We start from the raw sequence: 21,930 nt of genomic DNA, 5'->3' as shown, positions 1-21,930 counted from the left end.
TGACTTGAGGCGGCTCAAGCATATGCTAATATCCTTTACCAAGTTTAAATTTACACAGTTGACTTGTTGACAGGGTTAGAACAAGTGTCGCATAATCGATGTCTCATTGTCTAAAAAAATGTGACCGTGACGCTACAAACAAATACTTATATACTTCGGACTTGCAGATATTAAGGAAAAATTAATTAAATATGTATTAAAAAGAAATAAAGAGAAAAAGTTAATTAAATTAAAAATAGATGATTACGTGTGTTTAAATCCTAAAACGTGAACCACAAGACAAGACCACATGAAAATTATTACTAGAGTTCCACAGGGACAAATTCTGGCAATTCTATTATGGCCACGTGGCCTATAAAATACTCTTTTAATGTAAATATTTATTTAAATTCATATATTCATCTTTTATTATTATTATTATTATTATTATTATTATTCTAAAAGTGTTAATAAATCTCTTAATTTATTGGTAATTTATTTAAATTTCATAAATTTATTAAATACAAAGGAATCAACTAAAATAAAAAAAGTTTATTTAATTAATTAATTTATTATTATTATTATTAATATTGAAGGTGTAATGTGGAAATGATTATGGGCCTAAGCCCATGAGTGGTCATTCAGACTTCAGGCCCTACAAAGTTTTCATTTCCTTCGATATCATAAACAGGAGGGCTTCTTAGGTCGCCGGAGAAAGGAGAGGGCTTTTTCTCAGTCGGAAATCGAAATTCAGTAAAGAAGCGACGCCGGAGTTTGACGGCGATGGATAGAGAGTGGGGGTCCAAGCCGGGAAGTGGAGGAGCGGCCTCTGCACAGAATGAAGCTATCGATCGGAGAGAGCGTCTTCGACGGCTTGCTCTCGAGACCATCGATCTCGCCAAGGATCCCTACTTTATGCGCAATCATCTTGGAAGGTCCTCCTTCTATTTTTCTCCTTCTAATTTTATCGGTTATTTTGGAAAATTTTGAGTTGAATTGTATTGTTTTTGGTGTGTTTTTGTAGTTATGAGTGTAAGCTTTGCTTGACTCTGCACAATAATGAGGGAAATTACTTGGCGCACACGCAGGGGAAGCGCCATCAGACTAATTTGGCGAAGAGAGCAGCCCGTGAAGCCAAGGAGGCTCCTGCTCAACCTCAACCCCACAAGCGGAAGGTCTCTGTTCGCAAGACAGGTAAGCATTATGCCTTCCCTTTTTAAAAAAATCTACATTAATTTTGGATATGAGGGTGAACCATAATTTTATTTTTGCATGTTTGTAATCTATCTGAAGGGTTGTTGCCAAGCTAATTTTAATTTGCTTTCAGTATTGAGGGTTGATATGAAATGACTTTTGTATTTTCCACCCCTTGCAATTGGATTGATAATGTGCTTGATTTCGCCATTAATTGCAACTTAGAACTATAATGCCATAATGATTTTGTTTGTTCATTTATAACTGAAGTGTGATATCCTGAAAGGGCATTAGAAGGAGCGAGTAGATTTCTGTTTAAGTCAAGTAACATAAACATGTATCCAACCGACACCACGTCAAATAAGAGTCCATGATTGGAAATGGCCATTGTTTCAAAGTGGTTTTGAAAATTTGATGTGTTGGTTGTAGTCTTAGTTGGATGTATTCTTTTTTTTTTTTTTTTTTTTTTTCTTTTATGGTACTTAAAATGAAGTTTGTGTTAATTATCTCCTTTTCTGGCTTGCTTTCAGTTAAAATTGGGAGGCCTGGTTATCGAGTAACGAAGCAATTTGATTCTGAGACAAAGCAGAGATCTCTGCTTTTCCAAGTATGGCTTTGTGGTTCATACAAAACACCTTTGTGCATTTGTTGAAGATGATATTATTTTGATTTATTCCATTGTATTGTGTCTGACTTGCCTTGCCCTTTCTTTTACTTGCATACTGTTGCATCATGCAGATTGAATACCCAGAAATTGAAGACCTAGCAAAGCCAAGACATCGATTTATGTCCTCTTATGAGCAGGTTCTTTGTATAATTGAATAGTAACTAAGTTTCATCATTCATATGCTTTTGAAAACATGATATTTCCTTTTACCACTTCTATCACCATTGGAATATCCTTTTAGAGCTAATTTTTCTGTCTTTCTTGTTATTATGTTCAGCGGGTGCAACCGTTCGATAAAAGATACCAATATCTTCTATTTGCAGCTGAACCGTATGAGATAATTGCATTCAAGGTATTTCAGTCATGCTATTTGTAAAAGCTGTTGATCAATGGCTTAGCTCATAGTTCCTAAGGGTCTTTACTTGTATGCATTTTAGGTTCCAAGCACAGAGATTGACAAATCCACACCAAAATTCTTCTCTCACTGGGATCCAGACTCGAAAATGTTCACGGTTAGGTTCTTTTCCTTTCCTTCTTTCAGTTGTTAGAATACTTTTTCTATTCATGCACACCCTTAGCCCACTACTTACAGTTCAGCTGTATCTTAGGATTTGATCTATAACTTTTCAATGAATGAATACCTTTTCTTCTGGAACCTACTTAGTTATTGTACCAGTCTATTGTAGCTCGTCTTCGCTGTAACTCTTGCTGGTCGTTTGAATTATTGATTGAATAGATTGCATCTTGATTCCCCTTTGCATTATTTTGGCTTTGGGCCCCTTTGTGCATGCAGATGCTTGACTAGCTTATTTAGTTGCCGTATCTTCATATGGTTGATCTTTTGTCTTTTCATATTAAAAATTTGACACTCTTTCCATAATATATGTATTCTTGTGTTTAAGGACTCATATTTAACCTTGCAACCAACAGCCTAAATGGCTTCTAGCTTTCCAGCTGCCTGTAGGGTATTGTTATTAATGGCACGGTTTACTGTTGTTCTATTTAGTTTTTGGTGTCCAATTTCTCTAACATGGTTTTAGCAAACGTGAAAATATGCAGTTGCAGTTGTATTTTAAATCCAAACCACTAGAGGCAAACAAGCCACAAACTGTGCCTGCAGCCAATGGAACGGCGCCACTGCCGCCACCACCACAAGCTCCACCACCGCCCCCACCTCCACCACAGCAAGGGGCACCACCAAGAGTTCCTCCTCCTCCGATGCCTGGATCCTTGCCGCCTCCCCCACCTGTAATGGCAAATGGTCCTCCTAGGCCAATGCCTCCTGGTGGAGCTCCGCCCATCCCTCCACCGCCTCCAGTTGGTAATAACACAATGGCGAATTTCACTCCTGGTACTCAGATGAATAGACTTCCCATGCCACCTCCCCCACAGGGCTTCCCAGGCCAGGGTGTCCGTCAGCCACCCCCACCGCCACCCAATATGGGATAGGCCACAGAATATCAGTTAAGTAGAATGGTTTGAGAAGACAATTTGGTACTGTCCGTTCGGTGGACTTTAATCGTTGGCCTCACTAGTGAAAGTTTTTAAAGCACTTTTCCGTTGTATCGTCATATTTTGGCATGTAGAATCTTAAACATACCTTGATTGTTGTATCCTTTCAGGCAGGTAAAAGAATTTTGTTAATTCTATGTCAAAAAAATGTTAATATCTTGATTTTCAAGGTGAAGAAATGTTTTGCGTTTGCTCTTTTTAAAGAAAAAGCTTGTATTTCAGCCAAAATGTTTAAGCAACGTTATTTTTGAAAGATACAACTTTAAAGTATTTAATGGGCCATTAAATTTTAAAAATGCAGGTTTTAACATATGTTTGGAAATTTAATGATTCTCATCAACTATCAAGCTCGCATATTCCACTGAACAATAATACAACATGTATAGTTTTCGATAAGAATATTCAAAACACTAATTTAGTGAGAATTTGAAGGGAAATTTCCCTCCCTTATTTCGTTTTCAGTCAGGTCTTTCTCCAGAAACAGAAGAATAAGGGGAGAGACAAGGTCGTAAAGCTCAACATGAATGGAAGTATAAATCTTAACTCTGAAACAGAGAAGCTACAAGAGTTGATGTTAGAACGTGGAAAACAGTAATTAAATAATGTACAAGCATTTGCACGACCTGATCATTGCCACCACCCTCCACAAATTCCAACCTGAAGGCTCTCCGATCTTCAATCTCTGTATAAAATGTATCTGTTGCAGCAGGAAATCTTCCGGGGGAGGAATTGAATTGAAAGGATATGCATATAGATGCCACATTTTTCAGCCTCCGCGAGCATTTTGAGGGAACACTCTCTGGATAATGAACTGAAGAAAACGTTGGGAATAGAATGTAGGATCAACAGAAGAGATGGATAGTGAATCAAATTGAAGAGATTTGTATGCACGTTCGATCTTCTTGCTCATGTTGTACTCTTGTAGAATATCAATAATACCCAGATATAGAACGACGTCGTAGGCCTCGTGGAACATCTGCTTTTCTTCTTTTCCTGGAATTTGCTCTGCTCTTGCTGGCATGTTCACGCCAAGTTGGATTTGGAGTCTGCATAACGGAGTGAGAAGAGTGTCGAGTAAAGGTTAATAATAAACCAGAACCTTCTTAGAACTATAATTTTACAACAGTCTCCAAGCACTAAAATGTGCTTGAAGATATATCTCTCTATCGTCAAGCAAAAATGATGATCAGACAAATTGAATTTTTGAGAGAATCGAAAGAAGTGGGCTGTCTTGGCCTTCCTATGTATCCATAATTTTACTAGTTAGGGGAACGAAAAGTAATACCTTGCAGTACCAGGCAACAGAAGATCCACTTCCCCATCCCCAGCAGCAGATGATGCTCGCAAACGGCTGCCTCTTATGTGGGAGCCGACAACAACACTATCATCGTCTATGCGAGGTACTAAAACAAGACCTTGTGGGTAGGTTGATATGTCCTCGAAAGGATCTGCCATTCAATATTAGCAGCTAATTGTGTTAAGTACTTCAAATCAAATCAATCAAAAGACCAACCAACTGGGCCACTGGCTATACACAAAATTATACTCAAATATAATAATGAGAAGTTTATGAAGTTGAAGTATGACACCGCACAAAATGCATGACAGGAATGCTAGATAACCACAAGTATCGAGGTAGGTAGATTCTTCCAATCTTAAGCTCATTCCCAAGAGAGAAACAAAAAATGATCTTAGGCTGGATAATCGGCAAGTTACTGTAATTGAATTGACATACGAGCCTTCCGTCAATATCAAACTCATGTTCAAGTTGAGTCATGGCATATCAAAAGCCACAACTAGTGGAGATAAGAATAGTACTAGTGGAGATAAGAATAGTATAATAAGAATTCCTTTAATATTCATAATTTCATATGAAAATGAAAAGTATTTGTCAAACTTTGCAAATTATCTCAGTCCATCAACAAACTTGCTTACCAAGCATTATATAGGCAAACAGAATAATAAAATTCTAGAATGTGGAGCTTCACATTCATAGCCACTTGATTTTGAATCTTAGAATACCGACTGCTGGCATCACTTTAAAATAAGGAATCTTCAGTTTGTGATTTCTCCAACCCGTGTAAATTTAACCGTATAAGCCATTTAGTCTATTCTGTTATGAATTATATCCTGTTTACAATTTGAAGTCTGACCGATTATAGACGATAACTAGAACTATTAAAAGATAAATATGTTCTCATTAGATACTAACCATCCTCGGCAAGAATTCCCAATCCATCAGCCCTCATGCTCCGGTTGTAGGATAAATGGGATTGCGGCTGCTGTGGGGCACGATAATGCACACCCAACAAAAGGCTATAGTCCATGATATTCTGCACTTCTAGGAATTTACTGTCAATCTCAATCTGCCTGTATTGAAGAGAACATGTGATGTAAGAATAGGACGTGTATTAACATATATACGTGTGTGTGTCCTTCCATGTTGAAAAACGCTCGTTCAGCAATAGTTGTGTAGAGGCTAGCATTAATTCAATACAGGTACTGCTGTGTGTCAACTGACATGCTTACAAGAAAAAATAATTCTATGACATACTAATGTTTAGTCTAGTATGTTTGCTTAGATGAGGACAGCCTTAGAAGAAATAGAGAATTATTCAAGTACGACTTACTTCAATAAAGCCTCTCGCCAATTAGGTTCCAAATAAAAGGAGTAGTTCAAATCTAAATCCTTGAGTATAGTGTTTTCATCTATTTCAACTTTGTCTGCTGAACGTCCAAGGGAAGAACCCTTCAAATCAAATCTCCGATGAATTCTTAACTCTGTGCAGAACATATTTCCCATTACTACAAAGCGAAACTGCACAAAAATAAAATATTAGCTGATGAACATTAGTTGTTTGAAGTTGTTATTTAGTGATTTGAATTACAAAGCAAGTTTGAAGAACAACATTAGAAGTCACATGGAAACTATAAGGTCAGAAATCACAAACAATATACCGATATTATAATTTCCTAACAATAGTTTAGAGCCTGTGAACATCTAAAATGCATCATATGTGGAAGAACCGAAGAATGCCAAGACCAAGACAAAAGCTCCAAGTTTTGGTGCTTAATACCTTCTGACCGCTGGCTGGTTTGATTCTATGAAGACCAAAAAATTTTGTTATAAGTGTATTCTCATATGACCTCACATGATGATGATAATCTGGAAGCATCCGTAGAAGCACCTATAGCAGAACATGCATAGGTGTGTTATTTGCATATAGGAGAATAAAAACACACGGAAAATTCGTCCACTGCAGTGTAATCTGGCAAACTTTGTTAAAAAAGCTAGAGAACGGATTATTCAGCATAATAGTTTCTTTTCTCCCTTTTCTAAAAGCACGTGATGAGGTTGTGGTAGTTTCTTGACGTTGCTCAGAGAAATTTACAATTTCTATACAAAAATTTAATCGTTGCATGTACGGGTGTATCACAATTAGAATGCTTAGACGTAGCAAGTAGAGATGAACACACCTTAACTTCTGATTTTCGGAGTGTTTTAATCATGAAACGATCATCTTGGGACAGAAAGAAGACACTACCACTCTTCCCAGGTGAAGATAGCTCTCTAAGAGCATCATTTCCGCAGATGGACATCATGTAGTCAGCAGCATCAATCTTAAACATCTCCCTCAGGTTCCTATAATGAATTTTTATGAGGGTTAGAATCAAGAGGATGCAAATGAAGAATGCATTCCAGTATTATTTTGCACATCTCTTCCTTTTCAGAACTGCAGTTTTTCTCTCTTGCAACCTTAGTAAATGGAAGTCATTGCACAGAGAAACTAAGGGACTAATCAAGTACATTCCCCTATCCCAAAACTAGACAGAATTTAATAAAACTTTGATCTTCCACACAAAGAAAAAGAACTGCATTATAACAAGCATGTAAGAAAAATAAGTTGACAGAAAGGACTAAAAAGATGACCATCCTTCCTAAATTATTTGCATACAATTGCTAACTAAAATATATTGGATACTCCCGTCCATAAACAGAAGAAAATAGATTTTTTGTAAAAAGTTTGTTTTGAAACATGGCAAACTAAACATTCTTGAAAAAAACTATCAAGAAAGAATCTTTCCTGAAAAAATACTGCATCCCACGACTTAGCATATGAATGGACCAATGGATGAGGATGTATAGAAAAATGTTTTGCGCTATGGCTCTGCATAAATAAATGAACAGTGTACATAAAATGTTGTAAAGACTAGTATATAACCTGAAGACCATCGGGCAATAATCTTTCCATTTAAAATCTTCAGATTGATGAGGTGGAGTCAACTGGGAACCTTCTTTAGGGAAAGTCATCCAAAAGCTTGCTCGAGGACCAAAGTCTGAACTCCTGACTTCTCGCCTTTGCACGGGTGTAATTTTTCCCACAGTATATCTGACCACATTCTAATGCATGTTCAACATTAACTTCTCAAAATTGTTAAAGGGATGAAGACCAGACAATGCCCATGTTTTAGCTATCATAGATAAAGAAAGATAATAACAAATCAACAATTAAGGCATTTTCATGGGCATGAATAATGCAGTAGAAACTAGAAAGCAAACAAGAACTTTGAGTTGAAGAACGAAAAGTACACTAGAATGTATCATCCTCGATCCCATAAGTGGCCGGTTTTAGAATTTAAGCCCGTCCTTATTTAGTCCCTTTACTTCATGAATATGTATTCCCTGGTAATATTACTTTTAAGACGGTGTGTCTAAATCTAAACGATACTTGTGATTACTACCTCCATACCGACGAAAGAGGTTAATATAATATAATTATCAAAACCCAGGCACAAGCAAAAAACGTAGATAATGAAATAAATGTTGGATACTTTTAAAAGAAACACAATGGGAATTTTTTTTTTTTTTTGTTAATGTAGCTAAATGAGCATACCTGATTCCGAGTTGTAAACTGAGCATCAAATCGTAACTCCTATGACCTTTAATGATCATCTCACCTGGTTTATTAACCTCTTTGACCAGCCTTTTCTGCTTTCGTCTTGCTCTTCTTGATGATGGAGAGGAAAAACTATTATCTATAACAAGTTCACTAATAAGTACACCTTGCATATACTCGCGTTCCAAAATTGGGATTTTTGTATCTACTACACTTCCACCCATTTCATAGTCTGAAAGTCCTGATGAAGAATCGTGCCCAAGTACTTTTTCAATTGATACCTCAAGACTCCAGCGCCTTTCAAGTGAAACATTTTTAGAGCGATACTGTTCCAGATTTAACAGACTACCCTTTGAGAGCTTATCAGATGAACCACGAGAGGATTGCTGGTTTTCACCAACCTTAAAATTCCCCATATCCCCTGATATAGCATGATGAATATGTGCATGATTCTGTTTTCGTGAATCAGGTAACAACCCTTTTTTTCTCAAAGCCTTCAGGTAAATTTCTTGACCTGCTGGCAGGCGGCTTCCTTTTGGATAGAATGACCCTTTTCCATCCTTCAGACCCCTAGTCCACGTCCCCACATAGCAGCCTCCATCACTCCACATGTATACCCCAAACCCATGCATCATACCGCTCAACCAGTTTCCTTCAAATGAGTCACCATTTATCCAAGTAAGGGTTCCTTTCCCTGACATCGCCCCTGCTTTCATGTTCCCCAAATAAACATTTCCATTAACCCACGTATACTTCCCGGGCCCTTCGGGTGTTCCCTGCATCCAAGAGCCTTCAAAAATATCTCCATTCGGATAGACTTGATAACCTAAACCATGCTTCAAATTTAATTTCCATCGTCCTTTATAAACCAAATTATCAGGACCGATGTATGTTCCTGTACCATGCATATAACCACCTGAAAATTCACCTTCGTAAACTGCTCCAGAAGGAAATCGAATTTTTCCATTCCCATGCCTCATCCCCCTCCTCCACTCACCCTCATATATACATCCATCTGACCACACATATTTCCCCGTGCCCTCAGGGATGTTGCCAAGAAGAGACCCAGAATACAATTCCCCATTGACAAGCAATAGCTCCCCAACTCTGAAGCGAGCGGACTCAGAGGTATGAACAGTTTCACCATTTATTATTGCAGACGTGAACTCCTTACTAGTAATGGCATCAAGAGATTTTGTTCTCTCGGCAGAAGAAAGACCCCCTTCCACGTTATCAACAATGGCCACAGGGCCAGACATGCATAATGCCCAAGGGAGTCAATTTCGTACTAGAATATTAATTTCCAAAGCAGCTCATCCGCTACAAGGCAGGATTCTGTAGAAAGAGTGCTTACCGCAGGAAGAAACTATTGGCTCCAACTTTCGTTCTTTGATCTATGAATAGAAGAAATAAGAGACTTTTTAGCATGAGTATAGAACAAAGTCTTCCGAGAAAATAAGATAGGTTTAGGGAACATGATGAAATCCATTAATATTCCCTGTGAATAACCTCAAAATATGAACAGAAACAAAAACAAAGAAAAATCAACTTTATATATTCGCAAGTTTTCAGGAAAGATTTAAGAACAGTAAGATTCATAGGTGGTAAGAAAGTAAAGAACCAAACAAAAAAAAAAAAAAAAAAAAAACTGGAACGACAGAAAGACACAACGTGAACAGTGTACAGGGAAAAGTGGAAATCAAACGAGAACGCAATCAACTCGACAGCTGTGCGTTGATTGAACTCTCGCTTAACCTACTAAGAAAATGGAATCGGCCACCCTCTTCAAAGCTAGTATTTGATAAACAAATGTTGCGAACACATACAATACAATCGAGCTCGTTCTCTTTTCATAGCTCTCAAGCCAGACTAGAGAGGAAGCAAAATCAAGTGACAAACCAAAACCAATTCCACCTTATCGTCAGAATCCGTGACATGCGTTCAAAACCATGAGCACAAGGCTGCATCTAAATAGGAAGATTGATTCTCAGAAAACAAACAAACAAACAACGCAAGTAAATTAATAAATAAACTCATAACTTCACCATTACACAGTTGACTTCCCAAACATCTATGATTGAAACGAAGTAGCCAAAAAAGGAAAAGAAAAAAAAAAACTAAACAACTGAGGTTTCATTCATCAACATCAAAATAAGCATGTACGCAGAATCAAAACAGAGAGAAAGAGAGATTGTACCTCCGGAGAAGAGAATCAAAGATGGAAGTTGCAGACAAATGGGAGGAGAGAGAGAGAGGAGGATCTGAAGAGAAAATTGGTGGAGCAGAAACGAAGTAGGTGGGATTGGAAGTGGAAAAAACAGCTTCAGAACTTTTCTGGGACTCGCTTTCGGATCGATCGCTTTCAGTTGAATGGTAAGGATTATGGATCAAAATCCCGGTAGCTGATTACTTCAGAACAAAGCCAGCACTCTATCTTAATCTTTAGCCAGTCGTTGCTTCCATAAGAACACCAACTTTTTCAAATCCAAATTCCTCCCACTTTCATTCGCCTCTCTTCCCCAACCCTCCCCAGACGTCTTTTTCTTTATTATTAAAACAAACATATATATATCATTTTATTACAAAATTCTAACATATTCAGTCCTTTAAAATTTTAATAAAATCAAATTTAAAGCATATAAAAATATTAAATATGTCATTAGCCACAAATTAAAAATATAGAAATTAGTTAAATATTTTTAAAAAAAAAACAGAGATTAAAATTAAAAATAAATCAGAAGCATAACTAAATTGGTAATTTTACATTTTTTTTTACATATACTTTATACTTATCTACTGAATTATCGCAAAAATGTAATGTATATCTTATAGTTATCTACTCATCTATGGTATTTTATTATTATTATTACTATTCTTTCTTTTTTTGCATTTTCCAATCTTGTCCTCTTCTCTTATTTAGTAATATTAATTAGGGAAAAAAAATAATAATCAAATTATTAATTAACAACGAGTTGATAAGAATACAAAACCCTCGTGCCCCCTTTTGTCCTTTCCGATTACATCGCACCGCTGTACGGCTATATATTTATCAATTATATTTTATAAATTTTTTAATTTCTAATTTTAAATTAAATAATTAAATTGCATTTCTCAAATTATTTAGGTTTAGATTTGACATTTGATGGTCCCGACATTCCTCTATAATATGGTCAGATTACATATTTTCGAGAGAAAACTATCCCCACAAGCTAATACAAATCCTTCTCAACATGTTTATTCTCACTCACGTGGTCCCCACATTGCTCTATTACTTACTATTTGTTTCTAAGAGTGACCAACCCTAATCCTAGGTTTTCTTCTAACATAGGATTTCTCCAAACAAAACATGTTTGAACTATGAAGTTTCTATGATTGAGCTACGGGAAAAAAATAGTGTACATTGTTGGTAAATAGTAACTTTCATTTCTTTTTAACTTTTCTTAGTCATCATTATTCTCACAATCGCTCTCATTCTAACGTGATTTCGCCACATTCATGTACTTATTGTTAGGAGTTACGAATCTCCATTGGTATAAGGCCTTTTGGGGAAGCCCAAAGTAAAGCCATAAAAGTCATGCTCAGAGTGGACAGTATCATACCATTGTAAAGAGTCGTGTTCATCTAATAAAGCAAAACCACGAGAGTTTCATGCGGAAAGTGGACAAGTTAAATAAGTATTTTCTTTTATTTTACAATTAATAATTTTGAATATTTGAATATTTAATTGTTAAAACTTTTTCACTTTTGTAAAAACTTAACAATGATTGAACTTACCCAATCAAGCCAAAAAGAAAAGAAATTAAAAAGTTATCATCGCATGAAGATCTAACTATTTAAAAAAAAATGTAGAATTGCAATGGACCACCGTAATATATATTTATTAAATAGTGACTATGATTAGTCTTTGATTAGTAGGGGTTGATCATATTATAATATTTAATTATATGTTGTTTATCATAAAGGATAACTTAAAATATCATTTTCTATTTATTAATGCAATAATATACTTAATTATTTCATGTCAAATGTTTTTTTTTTAATATAATATTTTAAAATGCATAATTTCTATACAACTTCTTTTACCTTTCACCAAAAAATAATAATAATAATAATTAAAAAAAAAAAGTTGAAACTTTCAAATTTATAAACTATGACCACTAGCGTATACTTATTATAAAGGAGTGACTTTGCTCGGGCTTTGTGATAAATTAATTTTTAGTTAGTTTTTGTATCAAAAAAAATTTTAATTTTGTGTTTTTTACGGGTCACTTTTTTGTGAGCCGTAAAAAACACAAAATTAAAAATTTTATTAAATTAATGTAAATAAAAATATTTATATAAATAATAATTGATGGCTTATCTAATTTGTTCGAGAATTATTAAAGTATTTTTTTTTTTTAATTTTATTAATGAGAGTTGAATTGATAAAGTCTAGTGCTTGTAGGTTGGAAAGGCATAAGCATCCAAGTGATGGACTTTTGGGAGATTAGATTGGGAATAAAGGTGGTCGGTACGACAAGTCGGAAATGACCAAAACCTCTCCATCATAGAGAGATGTCGGTTCATTATTTTATGGCCACAGCCGACGTTGCCGTCCCAACTTAAAAAACGACCCATTTTTTTCTTTTTAATAATAATTACTCAATTAATCACTAATTTAATTACCCTAATCTAATCTAATTTAATCCCTCCCTAGTCCCTTAATTCTCCTAATCTAGCTGCATCTGACGTATTTTCCATTTAATGCATGGACTAATTGTTAGGTATTTTTATTACTTAATTAATTTGTGAAAAATACCAACTTATATAAATTTGATAAAAATAAAATATATTAGAAAAATATCTAATCTTTGTCGCTTATTAATTATGAACGTATGGTGGAGCCTCCATTTGACCAATAGGACTCTATTATTCTGTTTGTTAATTAATTGATTAATTAATTAATTGTCCACTCTATTTCTTTTTCCCTTTACCATTAAATGCATATCTATTACACCCATTTAAAGCCTTTTTTAAGTTTTTCAATAAATATAATTTGATGGGTTAACTTATTTAATTGTTAATTTAAAATAATATAATTTTAAAAAATGCACATCCTTAAGAGTAATTGCTCAGAGAAGCAGGACGATAGAGATTCCATTTAATTTAAGTTGATCTACGTCAGAAGCTGACCTTCTTATTCTAATAAGGGTAAAGGGTTCAGCTTGCTGCTCGCTTTTAAGTAATTCCATTGTCTGAAACTCGTCAACTCGATAAAGCTACTTTGCTCTTTACATCTTTATCTAAAAAATATCCAAAAAAAAGTTCAATAATTACTTTTGATTGGAATTTGATTCTTTTAAGTTAAGTTTTGATGGAAGAGTCTTAACCCTACGCGTACTCCTTTGTTTCAAATATTATTTGTAATGAACATTTGGAATGTAAGCAAAGTTTAAATTAGATGTCAAATTGTAATATTTTATGTATATAATATGATTTAATGCTTCCATAAATGTCCTATTCACAGCCCACATCTTTTCGTGGAAGAAATGGAATTGATTCCACCTTCAATTAAATTAAATTAAATTATGCTTGAGTGGAGGATAGATAATTAAGATATTACTTTTTATTATTATCATTACCTTATCTTCCCTTTTAAATTATAAACGTATATTATCGTTAAAAAAAAAAAAAAAAACTGATATGAATAAAATTACGGTCTAAATATATCAACAGTGGGAGACTATCCTATATGAGTCGGTGGAGGCTCAACATATACAACCTTGATTGACCAACCAATTCATTCAAATTGGTTCAAACTGATATGGCTCGCACGCGTAGGAGTGCACTTCCAAAGCATGCTAAAAAGCATATTATAGTTCTTGTTATGTCTATCAAAAACTCCATATCGAACGTAAACATCAAAGTGTGTATCACAAGCATCGTATTGGTTCATCGGTAGCTCGATTTGAGCATCTTAAATAGACCTAAGGTTTCAAAATTTCAAATATTATGGGTCATTAGCTAAGGCTTTTGTTTGTTATTGAGTGGGCGCGGAAAGCAACAGTGATGGGCGCGGAAAGAGCCCAAAAAGGCTGTCAATAGTTCCAATCCAACGGCCTAATAAGAACTTTTAGCAATATTATTTATTTTCTCGTAATTATTTTGTTTTTTTAATAAAAAAAATTAAAAGTTATATTCAAATTTTAAAAGCAATTCTATTTTTTTATTTTTTATTTTTGGTTTTAGTTTTAATGACGGAAATTACGAAACTAAATTTTAATTAATGTAGCATCGAGATGCTACATGGAATGTCTCAATCCTACCAATGAAAAACACGAGGCATATCTCTTCATAACATCGAGATGTTGTGTAACGACCTAGATCCACCGCTAGTAGATATTGTTCTCTTTGAACTTTTCCTTTCGGGATTCCCCTCAAAGCTTTAAAACGCGTTTGCTAGGGGAAGGTTTCCACAGGTGGTTTGTTCTCATCTGCCCAACCAATGTGGGACATCACAATCCACCCTCCTTAGGAGCCAATGTCCTCGCTGTCACTCTTTCCTTCTTCCAATCAATGTGGGACCGCCCCCAAATCCACCATCTTTGGGGCCAGCGTCCTTACTGACACACCGCCTCGTGTCTACCCCCTTCGGGGAATAGCGAAAAGGCTGACACATCGTCTAGTGTCTGGCTCTGATACCATTTACAACGACCAAGATCCACTGCTAGCAGATATTGTCCTCCTTGGGCTTTCCCTTTCGGGCTTTAAAATGCGTCTGGTAAGTGAAGGTTTCCACAGGTGGTTTGTTCTCCTCCCCAACCAATGTGGGACATCACAGGTGGTAAGATAAAGCTACCCTTGTGATTTGAGTGACTTACATAGTAGTAGTATCTCAACGCTGCTCCTTCGAGTCTTTTAACTTTTCACACTCTACCATTCAAAATCCATAATTTCTCTAAAAAATCTCGATTCTCGTAAATTCAACAAATACATACACGAAATTAGTCAACTAAAATTTTCGTATCGCAACCTCCATACTAAATTAAATGATACTTAAATAGTAGCATTACCATTTTAAAGATAGCTTCTGAATTATACATTACCATATTTAGTTTTAAGCTTGTTATCCATCACAATCAATTTATTAAAATGTATATATAAATATTTATATTTGTAACCGATTTATATATCAATAATTTGATACTTAGTAAATTCCATAAATAACCCTGTATTTTTTTCCCTATAAATTGAGTCTTTCTCTACCATAATTAATTACACTACTCATCAGTATCAATCAATGGCTTTCAAAACTTCTCTTATCCTCCTTCTCCAAGTCTCCCTTCTTGCAGCAGGTAACCTTAATAATTATTATTTTTTTTTTTAGAGGTACAATAATGATATTTATATATTTATTTTAATTAATTATATAATAGTAATATTGAAATATTTGCAGGGGTAATTTCGGAAGATGTGGTATTTGTCTTCCAGAACCAATGCCCGTATCCCATCTGGCTATCTTCAGGCGTAGCAACCGGATACACGAATCTGAAGATGAAGTCGGACACTTCCAAGACGTACACTATGCCATACACGTGGAGTGGCAGCATCTGGGCCCGCACCAATTGTTCCTACGACAAAACACTTAATTTCTCCTGCGAAACCGGCGATTGTAGGTCAGGCTCTATAATCTGCGACTCTCTACCGGCTATCCCAGTCACCCTCCTCAACTTCGCCATTAACCAATCTGTAGTCCACTACGAGCTCAGCCTTAAACACGGCTTCAACGTTGCGGCCAAGATCCAGCCCGACGGTGGCTACCTCGTCGATGGCGGTTTCGGCGACTGCCCTGCCGTCGGCTGCGTTGCGGACTTGAACCACGTTTGCCCTCCGGTGCTCTCTTTCAGTAACAAAAACGGCGCGAATGTCGGCTGCTACAGCCCGTGCGACAAGTTTGGGCCGCCGAAATATTGCTGCAATGTTCCTGGTTGCCACCCGGATCCGTACTCGATTATGTTCAAGCATTTGTGCCCGTCGGCCCATGTATATCCCGGCGACGATCGACCGCCGATATACGGATGCACTGGTTTTAAAGCTATAAATGTAATTTTCTGTCCAATCGTTTGAATAATCTTCCGTTGGGGGAAGTTAATAATGGGAATTGTTGAATAATTCTAAAGAATGAATAGCTTTTTAAAGTGTTTAGAACCGTATCTCTCAAATTCTCACACTATAAGCTCGAGTTTATAATTAGAACCATAACTTACACCACAATCATCAGCAGCTTCCATTCTTGGAACTTCGACCATGAGCAATCAAATCTTGAATGAGCATTTTGAGATTCCGGTGAGACGAACCTCCTTCTTCCATGGCGGTCTTCGCCTTCTTCGCAAGCTTCTTTGATCTCTCTCTCATCGCTTCTCTCTCATCTCCATCCATTACAGTTTCTATGGCTTCTCTCACTTTCTCTCTCTTCACCAGAACCAGTTCTTCATCTTCCCTGTCAAAATGCACAACCGTTTCCTCTCCCACACTCACACCCACCTTAAGAATCTGTACGATTAGCTTCTCGTTGAAGATTTGATCTGCAAATAGAGGCCATGTGATCATTGGGACACCGGCCGATATCCCTTCGATGCTTGAATTCCAACCGCAATGTGTCAGAAAGCATCCAATTGCAGAGTGGGAGAGTATCAGAACTTGTGGCGCCCATCCACGAATCACCAAGCCTCTACCTGAAACTTTCCTCTCGAAATCATATTCCTCTAACCATTTTAGTAATTCCTCTTTGAGATTGGCTTTTCTTATGACCCAGATGAATGGTTTGTTCGATGCTTCCAATCCCAATCCCAGCTCTATGAGCTGCTCTGTTCCCAAATTGCAGAGACTCCCCAATGACGCATGAACCACCGAAGAGGGTTGCTGCCCATTGAGCCATTTGATGCATTCGTGTTCGTCGATTGAGGCTTTGTTGCCTCTTTCGGCTTTGTCGAGTTCGTTGTCGTTGGAAAGCGAAAGAGGGCCGACGCACCAGACGTTCTCCGGCAATTCTCTTCCCTTTCTATACTCTGTTAAATACTCTGGCTCCATCTCCTCAAATACATTTAAAATGACGCCGTACGACTGCCGATCAGCCTCCTTCATTGCTTGACCAAATTGGGTCGCGTAATCATCCGTGCCACGAGGTAGGTGCGACTTGCGAAACTCCACCGGATCGGGGAAGTCCGGTACCGCCACGAACTCAGAATCAGACAGGGATTTCCAAACATCGGATTTTCCGAATAAACGGTTGAGACAGAGAAGGAAGAAGCAGCTCAAACTGTAGAAAACGAGCCGGGGGACATGGAATTTCTGAGCGAGCTGGAAGGTCCAAGGAATACACATGTCGGAGATTATGCAATTCGGACGAGGGGTGAGCTGCTCGAACAATTTCTCCGATGGGTCGTAAAGGAGACTTAAAACTCTGTAGAAATGGGATAAGTAAGAAAGTGAAGGAAGTAAGTCGACATTCTCGCAGCCTTCTGGGATGCCGGAGTTTTTGGTCCATGGGAATTGGAGTTGAACGACGTGGATTTGAAGGCCGGAATCAATGGCGCGAGTGAGAACAGAGTGGTAGCGGGCAAAATTGAGGGGCGTGGTGACGATGGTGACTATGGCGCCATTGCGAGCGAGAAGCTTGGCGAGGTCCATCATGGGGATCATGTGGCCCTGCGCCATGAAAGGGAAGAGAAGAAAGTGAAGTGTATCGCTGTGGGGCGCCATGGCAGAGTCGTGTGGTAAGAGAAGGCCGTTCCTCCGAGCTATGGGGCTCTGGTTTCTATTATATAACTCAATGGAGGCGTGAGGTAAGTGCGTGCATCAGCATTTTGGTAGCATTTGACCTCCCATTGGGCAGTGGGCCGATCAATTGGGTAACAATATTAGAACAAGCAAAAGGTTGGCGTTCTCGAGGTTTCTTTCGGAGATTCATCAATTTTGATTTGAATTCTCTACGTAGGAATTGTCATTTCTTGTTCCTACTTTTAATTCTTTGTAATTATTGAAATAGGAGATTAAGTTTTTGTAATCTCATACATGATCTCACGACTTTGAAATTGGGAATCGGAGAGACCCGCTAATGGCAAATCAAATGGTAGAAAATTTGTGGATAGATGGACCCACTATCGAAATCTTAGTCAAGACAAGTTCCTCCGAGCCTCCTCTAGTGGGGACGTCAGATTTCCTTAGAAAAGTAGAGTGGAGAGGAAGGAAAAGATTCTCGATCGAATCCGGATGTGGGTACCAAATCCCACCACTGAAATGTGAACGAGATTAGATACTCTTATGGTGTATCTATATATATAATTGAAGCAACCGAAAGACGTGGTCGAGTCTTCCATCACATGCTACAAATCTCCCACTATAAAATACAAGAACACAAATACCAAAAAGAAGATTTTTTTTTTTTTTTAAAACAAATACTTTCTAGCTGTTTCTCTTGTTTGTTCTTCATGTATAATCAAAACATGTGATTTGTAGCCACACATACGCAGCAAAGTGATATAAGTCTGTGTACCTTGAGCTCACAGGCTATCATGGCTGCCAAATCCAAGCAACCGCCTCACTTCCTTCTCATCCCACTCATGGCTCAAGGCCATCTAATCCCCATGGCCGATTTGGCCAAGCTTCTAGCTGAAAATGGAGGCAGAGTGAGCCTGATCACCACCCCACAAAACACATCGCGAATCAACTCCCTTCTCTCCCACCCAAACCAATCACAAATCCAAATCCTTCACCTCCAATTCCCACCTCAGCAGCAATCCGGCGTTCCACAAGGCTGCGAGAATTTGGACTCCTTGCCTTCACTTAGCTTACTCCCCAAATTCTTGTCGGCAACATCTCTTCTCTGTCGGGCCACAGAGGATTTGTTCCAGCAGCTGTCTCCCAGACCGAGCTGTGTGGTGTCGGACATGGCGTTGCCTTGGACAATTAAGGTTGCCCAGAAGTTCAATGTTCCTAGACTTGTTTTCTACAGCTTGTGTTCGTTGTATCTGTTGAGTATGGCGAATCTACGAGCCACAGGTGTTATCGAAAAAATCATGTCTGCTTCTGATTCCGAGCTAATTGCTATGCCCAATTTGCCTGATAAAGTCGAGTTCACTAAGCCGCAAATTATATGCACTTTGGATGCTGAGTTCATGGAGTGGGCCAATGAAACGGGCAAAGCTGACCAGGCTTCCTATGGTATCATTCTCAACTCTTTTGATGCTCTGGAACCAAAATACCTCGAGGAGTTCAAGAAGGCCACAGGTACCCAATTGCACCCTCCCTTCTTCACACTCACACTCACACTCAGTTACGAATCACCGACCCTCCACAATAGTATGATATTGTCCACTTTGAGCGCCTTTGCTCTTGGTTTCCCTAAAAAGGGCTCATACTAGATAGCATTCCTTAACTTATAAACCCATGATATTCCACTTAGCCAAGGTGGCACTTCCTCCCCTAGAATCTTCCCGTGAGACTTATGAAGCCATGCCTTTTTTTTGGAGCCCATGAAAAAATACACTGTTTGTGTGATATTTGATGATTATATTGACATAGCTAACTTAAGGACATGGCTCTAATACCCATGTTAGGAATTACGGACCCTCCACAATGATTTGGTATAGTCCATTTTAAGCATAAGCTCTCGTGATTTTGTTTTTTTGTTTTCTCAAGAGGCCTCATACGAAGAGATAGTATTTCTTATTTGTAAATCCATGATATTCCCCTTAATTAACGTGTAACTCCCTCCTAACAATCCAACAAATCAACAAATAATATAAAATTATTGTCTTTACTAATGTCATATAGGATCAGACAAAGTTTGGTGTGTTGGGCCCGTTTCACTATGTAACAGAGACGCAGCCGACAAGGCTGTCCGAGGCAACAAGGCCGCCATCGACGAACATGAATGTCTCAAATGGCTCGACAGACAACAGCCCGGCTCAGTCGTCTACGCCGCACTCGGCAGTTTATGCAACATAGTAGCAGCGCAAATCATAGAGCTGGGGCTGGCTCTAGAGGCATCGAAAAGGCCATTCATTTGGGTCATAAGACAAACAGAAGCCACCAAAAACGAACTAGAAAAGTGGCTGTCAGAGTCCGGGTTTGAAGAGAGGACCAAAGAAAGAGGGCTGGTGGTCCGTGGCTGGGCTCCGCAAGTGCTGATATTATCACATCCGGCTGCAGGAGCCTTTGTCACACACTGCGGCTGGAACTCGACCATCGAAGGGATCACGGCGGGAGTGCCGATGGTGGCGTGGCCGCTGTTCGGGGACCAGATATTCAATGAAAGGTTGATCGTTCAGCTGCTGAAGGTTGGGGTCAGCGTGGGGGTGGAGAAGAGTGTTGTGTGGGGAGGTGAGGAGGAAATTGGGGTTCAAGTGAAAATGGAAGCCATTAGAGATGCAATTGAGAAGGTGATGGATGGAGAGGGAAACATGGAGATGAGAAGAAGAGTGAGGGATTTAGCTCAAAGAGCAAAGGCCGCCATGGAAGAAGGAGGCTCTTCTAATCTCAATTTGAAGCTGTTGATCGAAGATATTACGCATCAGGCAGAGGCTCGGGAGGCCTAAAAGTAGTCACATTTGAATTATACAATGGCTTAGAACACACAAATTTGTAATTCAAGTTTAATTTATATTCTTTCCTCTTTGGAAAAAGGGAGAAGCAAACGATGTCGCAAATCTAATGGAAGACGGGAGACGACTCGATCTAAAGAGCACCTCTACAATGGAAGACGGGAGACGACTCAATCTAAAGAGCACCTCTACAATTGCATGTCTCTGCACACTCTTGTTGGTTAGCGGTAGAGACAATATAGAAGCACAAAGATCAAGAAATCATTGTAAGGATCAAGTTTGACCGGAGCCTACAATTAAGTTGTTACACTCTTAATATAGGGTGTATAGCTAAACACCTCAAGTCATAATGTAGGATTAGGTTGTACTTAACATTTTGTTTAAGTCTCTCTCAAAATTTATCCTTAATCTGGTTCTACTCGCACTTGAGTCCACTTGCCCTATGATGGGCCCACGGATAAGTCTTGTGTGTTTGAGGTAACCATTATAAGTAGGTTAGTACTCTGACTGTTTGGATCCTATATGAACCATGTACTAGGTGCACCCTGGTAGCATGCCCTCTTCGACTCTTGGCATCCCCTTGTGTGTATCAAGTAGGTCTTAACCCTACTAGGAGAGTTCACGGTTAGAGGTTGCGCCCCAACTGACCCTAGTTGATTGTCTGGTCATATGAAAATACCTATGGTATCTAATGTGAACTCTAATACTAAGAAAATTTGCAATAACTATTAATGTTCATGCATATTCTCATTAGTTGAACACGACTCTCCACAAGGTTTTTGTTCTCTGTTCGAGCTTCCTTCCCTAACAGGGTATGATATTATCCACTTTGAGTGTAAACTCTCATGGCTTTGATTTGGGCTCTCCCAGAAGGCCTCATACCCATTCAGATAGTATTCCTCACTTATAAACCCATGATCTTTCACTAAATTAACTAATGTGGGACCCACTCCCAATAATCCTCAACATATTCCTCCGATTCTCTGGTTCTAGCTTGACTGGATGGGCAGGGAGGATGAGATTATCCTTTTTTGAAGAGAATGTGGGCCGAAGTCTGTGAGCCTCAACAATTCTCACGGTTTAAGACATATATTCT

The 21,930-nt window shown here is 38.1% G+C and overlaps 4 protein-coding genes and 1 pseudogene across 6 annotated transcripts; 3 read left to right on the top strand and 2 right to left on the bottom strand.

Annotated features, from left to right (window-relative positions):
- Positions 1-660: 660 nt before the first annotated feature.
- Positions 661-3,484, top strand: LOC111801187 (hydroxyproline-rich glycoprotein family protein). The gene is made up of 7 exons (XM_023685189.2): positions 661-914; positions 1,004-1,173; positions 1,704-1,780; positions 1,912-1,977; positions 2,118-2,192; positions 2,278-2,352; positions 2,900-3,484. Exons 1-7 carry the CDS (start codon positions 763-765, stop codon positions 3,287-3,289), a joined length of 1,005 nt encoding a protein of 334 aa, XP_023540957.1. The 5' UTR covers positions 661-762; the 3' UTR covers positions 3,290-3,484.
- A 282-nt stretch (positions 3,485-3,766) lies between these two features.
- Positions 3,767-10,794, bottom strand: LOC111800283 (phosphatidylinositol 4-phosphate 5-kinase 9). Of its 2 annotated transcripts, XM_087126149.1 has the most exons (10): positions 10,448-10,794; positions 10,165-10,217; positions 8,248-9,644; positions 7,576-7,743; positions 6,830-6,995; positions 6,430-6,540; positions 5,983-6,170; positions 5,565-5,722; positions 4,638-4,800; positions 3,767-4,398 (listed from the first exon to the last, which is right to left on the bottom strand). In XM_087126149.1, the coding sequence occupies exons 3-10, from the start codon at positions 9,507-9,509 to the stop codon at positions 4,119-4,121; spliced, it is 2,496 nt and encodes an 831-aa protein (XP_086982275.1). In that variant the 5' UTR covers positions 9,510-9,644; positions 10,165-10,217; positions 10,448-10,794; the 3' UTR covers positions 3,767-4,118. The 2 variants fall into 2 exon arrangements, with proteins under 2 accessions (XP_086982275.1, XP_023539671.2); XM_023683903.2 differs by lacking the exon at positions 10,165-10,217.
- Positions 10,795-15,428: 4,634 nt separating this feature from the next.
- Positions 15,429-16,437, top strand: LOC111800957 (thaumatin-like protein 1b). Its single transcript, XM_023684893.2, has 2 exons — positions 15,429-15,584; positions 15,686-16,437. The coding sequence occupies exons 1-2, from the start codon at positions 15,530-15,532 to the stop codon at positions 16,354-16,356; spliced, it is 726 nt and encodes a 241-aa protein (XP_023540661.2). The 5' UTR covers positions 15,429-15,529; the 3' UTR covers positions 16,357-16,437.
- On the bottom strand, positions 15,756-18,045 carry LOC111800956 (UDP-glycosyltransferase 73C6 pseudogene; annotated as a pseudogene).
- A 571-nt stretch (positions 18,046-18,616) lies between these two features.
- LOC147791548 (UDP-glycosyltransferase 73C11-like) lies at positions 18,617-21,559 on the top strand. 2 transcript variants are annotated; one of them, XM_087125949.1, is made up of 3 exons: positions 18,617-19,518; positions 20,071-20,807; positions 20,917-21,559. In XM_087125949.1, exons 1-3 carry the CDS (start codon positions 18,804-18,806, stop codon positions 21,115-21,117), a joined length of 1,653 nt encoding a protein of 550 aa, XP_086982075.1. In that variant the 5' UTR covers positions 18,617-18,803; the 3' UTR covers positions 21,118-21,559. The 2 variants fall into 2 exon arrangements, with proteins under 2 accessions (XP_086982075.1, XP_086982074.1); XM_087125948.1 differs by having other exon boundaries at positions 18,626-19,518; positions 20,065-20,807.
- Positions 21,560-21,930: the final 371 nt, after the last annotated feature.

Source organism: Cucurbita pepo, chromosome 8 (genome assembly GCF_057944985.1).
Source record: "Cucurbita pepo subsp. pepo isolate OVF chromosome 8, ASM5794498v1, whole genome shotgun sequence".
Classification (NCBI taxonomy): Eukaryota; Viridiplantae; Streptophyta; class Magnoliopsida; order Cucurbitales; family Cucurbitaceae; genus Cucurbita; species Cucurbita pepo.
The sequence above is the reverse complement of the archived record's forward strand: the minus strand, read 5'-3'. Positions and strand labels throughout refer to the sequence as shown.

Coding starts and splice junctions, on each gene's coding strand:
- LOC111801187 (XM_023685189.2), top strand. CDS start 763: ATGGATAGAGAGTGGGGGTCCAAGCCGGGAAGTGGAGGAGCGGCCTCT. Junction 1,174..1,703: donor GGTCTCTGTTCGCAAGACAG/GTAAGCATTATG, acceptor GCTTGCTTTCAG/TTAAAATTGGGAGGCCTGGT. Junction 1,978..2,117: donor TTATGTCCTCTTATGAGCAG/GTTCTTTGTATA, acceptor TATTATGTTCAG/CGGGTGCAACCGTTCGATAA.
- LOC111800283 (XM_087126149.1), bottom strand. CDS start 9,509: ATGTCTGGCCCTGTGGCCATTGTTGATAACGTGGAAGGGGGTCTTTCT. Junction 4,801..5,564: donor GGGAATTCTTGCCGAGGATG/GTTAGTATCTAA, acceptor ATTGAATGGCAG/ATCCTTTCGAGGACATATCA. Junction 4,399..4,637: donor CTGTTGCCTGGTACTGCAAG/GTATTACTTTTC, acceptor TCCGTTATGCAG/ACTCCAAATCCAACTTGGCG.
- LOC111800957 (XM_023684893.2), top strand. CDS start 15,530: ATGGCTTTCAAAACTTCTCTTATCCTCCTTCTCCAAGTCTCCCTTCTT. Junction 15,585..15,685: donor AGTCTCCCTTCTTGCAGCAG/GTAACCTTAATA, acceptor AAATATTTGCAG/GGGTAATTTCGGAAGATGTG.
- LOC147791548 (XM_087125948.1), top strand. CDS start 18,804: ATGGCTGCCAAATCCAAGCAACCGCCTCACTTCCTTCTCATCCCACTC. Junction 19,519..20,064: donor GGAGTTCAAGAAGGCCACAG/GTACCCAATTGC, acceptor AATGTCATATAG/GATCAGACAAAGTTTGGTGT. Junction 20,808..20,916: donor TCGAAGATATTACGCATCAG/GCAGAGGCTCGG, acceptor CTTTGGAAAAAG/GGAGAAGCAAACGATGTCGC.